A 5,344-nucleotide genomic window follows, 5' to 3' on the forward strand; every position below is an offset into this window, starting at 1 on the left:
AGTTGGCAAGTTGGCGAGCCAAATAGCAATTCTCAGTTTAATAATAGGTATGGCTTACTTTAATAAATTAATAAATTATATAAGGACACAACTGTGATAAAATCTTGACTCGGTAACGTAATATTAGAGTGTATAGGTACATATATGCCCTAACATACTTTCAATTCTATGTTTTGGGCTTCAAGATAATCAACTTTTGTATTTTGGGTTTAGTGGAACATAAAGAACTGGGTGAAGTTTTCGGTGGGAGTAAAAGTTCGGGTTTATTAGCAAAAATCCCTTTTTCTAATAGAATGGAACCCGTCTTCCTTCTATATAAACCCCAAGAAAGCCAGGTAATATGTACAAGTCAAGTAATACCTAAATTACACAAATATGGGCTCCAATTACGAAGACGAAGATGAGGAGATGGCAGCGTTCCTCTCTGCGGTGTATATAGCCGGAGCCTACGCTGTCCCGATGACTCTAAAGGCAGTCATCGAGCTTGGCGTGCTCGATATCATAGCCAATGCTGGTCCTGGTCGGCAGCTGTCTGTCGTAGAGATCGTGTCGAACATTTGCACGAATAACGCACAGGCCGCGACGGTACTCGACAGGATGCTGCGGTATTTGGCCAGCAGCTCGATCCTGACTTGTTCGGGGACCGAGGGTGCTGGCCGTGTCGAGAGGCGGTATGGGCTTTCACCGGTGGGCAAGCTTTTTGCTGGTGGCAAGGATGGGGGAGCATCTCTTGCTCCGTTGATCATCATGAACCAGCATAAGGCTCGTCAAGCTAGCTGGTAAAGCCTTTTTTTCACTCTGTTATTCTAGAATGTTATACGTATCAGCTTTCACACTTTGGTATATCCAAAAAGTAAAAAAGTACTGCTTCAGATTCTACTATATTGATTCAATTACTGGGTCCCATATTAGAGGATATTTTTTGTATGCTGCGTGTAAGAGGAATTAAGTTTTGACCCAAAGGTAAGGAACTATTTATGAGACCTGAGTCATAGATATAGCTTGACTAGAATCTCAAGAAAAAGACAAGTGTCACCGTGTTTCATGATCGATCCCATGAATTTGGCTCCAAAAGGAACTACTCCGTATGTGAACAATACTATTCATGAGGTCCATCAAATGAAGATATAAGTGTACAAAACCAAGTTGAAGAATCTCTCTATAACAAAGAATGTAGAGGTTCTCCGCTCGAAAAGTAGCAGAGATCATTACTTCTATTTTTAGTTAAGAGATCAACATAGTTTTTGTCTATGATTCATCCTACAAATGACACCCAAAGTCCAATTACATCAATTCTTAGTGTCTAATCCAATTTTTTCAAGGCATAAGATAAGATCACATAGGATTTCTACTATTATCTTAAAAATAACTTGTCTTAAAAACTACTATCTTAAAAACTAAGAATTGATGGTAGAAATCTTATCTGATTTTGTCTTATCCCTTATAATTGGAGTGAACGGTAAGGATGAGGGTAATTGGACCTTCTGCTTATCTGATTTTGTCTTATCCCTTATAATTGGAGTGAACGGTAAGGATGAGGGTAATTGGACCTTCTGGATTACCATCTAATTAGAGAATATCTCATTCCCTATCATTATCATAACCATTCATTACTTAATCAATGGTAGAATTAAAGATAGTGTCATCTTAACAACTTTCTGGTAGTAGAGAGGACCCAAACCCTTTAGTAAAAGAGCAAAAAAAAAAAAAAGCTTAAGGTAAGACCTTGTTGATGCAAGGAAAATCCTAATATATTGGGTTCGCAATATTGGACTCGATGTTGAGGCCCCCGAGATCTTCCTTGATGTTTGATAATGATCTTCTACTAATAGTGCTTGAGATCCACAGACAAAGCAATAAATTGACAATGGTTGACTATCTAACAACGCCCCTCCAATGCCTAAGTAGGACTCTTCATGATGAAAATCAAAGCAATAAGCTTGTAGGTTAGAGTTTAGAGAGGAGGCTTTTATAGACCAAAGGTCGGTGGTACCAAGTCAAGATTGAGATAAGTCTTCTCTTTACTTGTTGGTAGAGTTATGCATTTAATTCCCTAGGCAAATCAGCTAGTATACATGTCATCATCGCTAGACATGCAAACCGTCATAAAACCATGCTGGGTTGAGATGACGCATGTTAATCAGATTGAGATGAGCCTAGTAGCCATGAACCTCTTTCTCCGTATTTGAACTTTACGTCAATGCATGCTTTGGGTCATAACTGAGCTATATATAAGTTGAGTGTGAATGTCCCACGCTTTACCCAAGTGAAGTGGGTTATTCGTTGACTTAGTCAGCTTGTTATATCGTGAGATTGGTCTAGGTAGTCCAATTGTGAAATCCAGGTTATATGCATAACGGACCTCTAGCCAGTGTAATTCACAATATCTACAAACACTCAACATTAATGCTTTGAAATCTTGACATATCTGCGGCCAAATATCGAGTAACTACTGATATATTCGACCGAATCCTCTTTTAGGCAAGAACTGAAATATGCAGTTCTTGATGGAGTGATTCCCTTCAAGAAGATCAATGGAATGCATGAGTTTGAGTACATGAAAAGCGATCATGAATTAAGTAAGGTCTTCAATGACGGCATGTCGTGTGCCTCCGCCTTCATCCTGAAAATTGTAGTGGATAGCTACCCGGGCTTCAAAGGCATTCAGAAGCTCGTAGATGTTGGTGGCGGTACTGGAGCCTCTCTTCAAACGATCATCTCCAAGTTTCCTCAAATGAACGGAATTAACTTTGATCTGCCTCATGTTATCTCTGATGCGCCACCTATCAAAGGTAAGGATTACCATGAACCATACATATAAGTAACTAATTAAGCACGAGCACCATATACATGTTGCATTTATCGGATCACTATATATGGCGCAGGAGTGGAACATGTTGCCGGAGATATGTTTGATAGCATTCCAAGTGGGGACGCAGTCTTTATGAAGGTAGATTAGCACGTGTTTTTCTTAATACCCGCATTAGTTTGTCTTCAAATTAAAGTTGTTAATTCTATGTAAATTACTAAACCTTTTTCTCATAATCTATACGTATGCGTTTTCAAAAGTATTTAGTACTAGGAAGATTTGCCCAAAAAATTTCTTCCATCAATCTGTGTCATATTTTTACAGAAAATATATAAATTAGTATCATCTACATGTATAATAGCAGATGCTTGCAACCAGCATTCATATTGTAACTATCAGCTGCAACGTACGTACCAAAAAAAGAGCCGTGCCCTATATATAATTACAAGAAACTAATTATATGAATTCATGATATTTGTAGTGGATTCTTCATGACTGGTCTGACAAAGATTGCCTAAAGATACTGAAGAATTGTTTGAAGGCTCTACCAGGCTCAGGTAAGGTGATCGTTGTCGACTTTGTCATCCCTGAGCTCCCGGATGAAGACACCATGACTCAAGCCATGTTCAACACGGACCTTTGCATGTTGAATTTCAATGAGGGAAAAGAGAGGACCAAGGATGAGTTTGAGTCCTTGGCAAAGGAAGCGGGCTTCTCTGAGTTGAAGCTTGTTCCTTCTGCTTTTGGTATTCCAGCGATCGAGCTCTACAAATGAACTGTGTTTTAAAAATATACCGTTATTGTGTGTTTGGGATTTGCTTATTTTGTTTCTTGCACAAGCTGATGTCTGTCTCTACCGTTTTTAAAATAAATAAAAAAGAGAGTAGGTTCTCTATTTCTTAATGGTTCTTGTTGATCGTACGGTGGACTTAAAAACATATAGATAGAGTTATACATATGTAGTACTAATCTAGAATCGCGTCCATACAAATCCTCAGTTACACATTCTTTTATCTTTTATTGTTTTACTGTATAAGATATGTTTTCTTATCATATTAACTAAAATGTGAAGGGATTTGCTTATATTTTTTTCCCGAAATCTAATCTATTTTTAAATAAGTCCTCAAGTGTTAGATATTTTAAATGTGTCTCTGTTGGGGGCAGAGACACGCTCTCATGCCGCAGATGCAATATAACCCAAGAGAAAGCCCTGGCTTTTGTTGTCACAAAAGCTCAAGTCAACCTCTATATTCCCGTTTTACTAAGGAAACAAGAACAAAAAGTGAAATATCTCAACCAAATAAAATATACACTCTTCCTCTCATAAGTTCTAGGACTGACTTGTCGAGAGAACCTACAAGCAATAGCCAACACCCAGAAAAACAGTAAAGACACGAGATTTACGTATTTCGACAAACTTGCCTACGTCCACGGGAAAGGGGAGGGGAGATTCCACTATGAAGGAGAACACCGATGACTTGTACAACCCACAAACTCGTCCCAAAGAAGAAGCTTTGATTTTTACCCAAAAGAAATTGACCTCTCTATTGTAAAATCCATCTAAGCTCTCTTTTTTCTCTCCTCAAGATCTCAGATCTAAATCTCTTTAGCCGCCGCTTAAACCCTCTATTTCTTCTATTAACAGCCGACTAACCCTCTGTTTTTATCTCCCATACAAAACTTTAGAAGAGATCGTTAGGTATTTATACCCAAACACCGATCCAAAAACAGATCTGGAAACAACCCACGCCCGCTTGGGGAACCCACTCGCGTGTGTCCGAGAAACCCACGTGGGTGTGGCGGCCGCAAGACACAAATTTGTGTCTCGTTCACACCCACGTGGGTGTGGCCCCCACAAGACCCCCATAAAACCTATGCTTCAGCATGAAGGATTCAAATCGCTTGTACCACTGCCGAGAAGATTGCTTCAGTCCATATAATGACTTCCTCAAACAACATACATGATGCTCCTTATCCTCAACCATGTAGCCCTCAGGTTGATGCATATAGATCTCTTCATCCAAGTCTCCGTGCAAGAAGGTCGTTTTAACATCAAGTTGTTCCAGCTCAAAATAATTATGAGTAACAATACTCAATAGCACTCGAATAGAAGTGTGTTTCACTATCGGAGAAAATATCTCATTATAATCCACACTCTCTCTTTGTGCAAACTTTTTAGCCACTAGCCTCACCTTGTACCTTATACCACCGAGCTCTGAATGATCTTTTTTTCTCTTATACACCCACTTACAATCAATAGCTTTTCTTCCTACAGGCAATGGGACCACCTTCCATGTTTGGTTCTTCCGAAGAGATTCTATTTTCTCCTCCATCGTAACCAACCAATTCTCACTATCTCTATCCCGAATAGCTTCCTTGAAGGAGACCGGCTTATCATCCTCCACTAAGAGTGTGTATTCCACCAAATTAACCTGTCTATAGTGCTTCAGGGGTTGATTAGCCCTCAGCTTCAGTACCTGCTTATATGCTCGCCTTGACCTAGTAGACGCCAAACTATTCTCGACCTGCTATTGT

The 5,344-nt window shown here is 39.4% G+C and overlaps 1 protein-coding gene across 1 annotated transcript; it reads left to right on the forward strand.

The window, feature by feature from the left end:
* LOC109838501 (caffeic acid 3-O-methyltransferase 1-like) lies at positions 377-3,712 on the forward strand. Its single transcript, XM_020406938.1, has 4 exons — positions 377-779; positions 2,482-2,792; positions 2,886-2,950; positions 3,291-3,712. Exons 1-4 carry the CDS (start codon positions 409-411, stop codon positions 3,582-3,584), a joined length of 1,041 nt encoding a protein of 346 aa, XP_020262527.1. The 5' UTR covers positions 377-408; the 3' UTR covers positions 3,585-3,712.

This window comes from Asparagus officinalis, chromosome 4, assembly GCF_001876935.1.
Source record: "Asparagus officinalis chromosome 4, Aspof.V1, whole genome shotgun sequence".
Lineage (NCBI taxonomy): Eukaryota > Viridiplantae > Streptophyta > Magnoliopsida > Asparagales > Asparagaceae > Asparagus > Asparagus officinalis.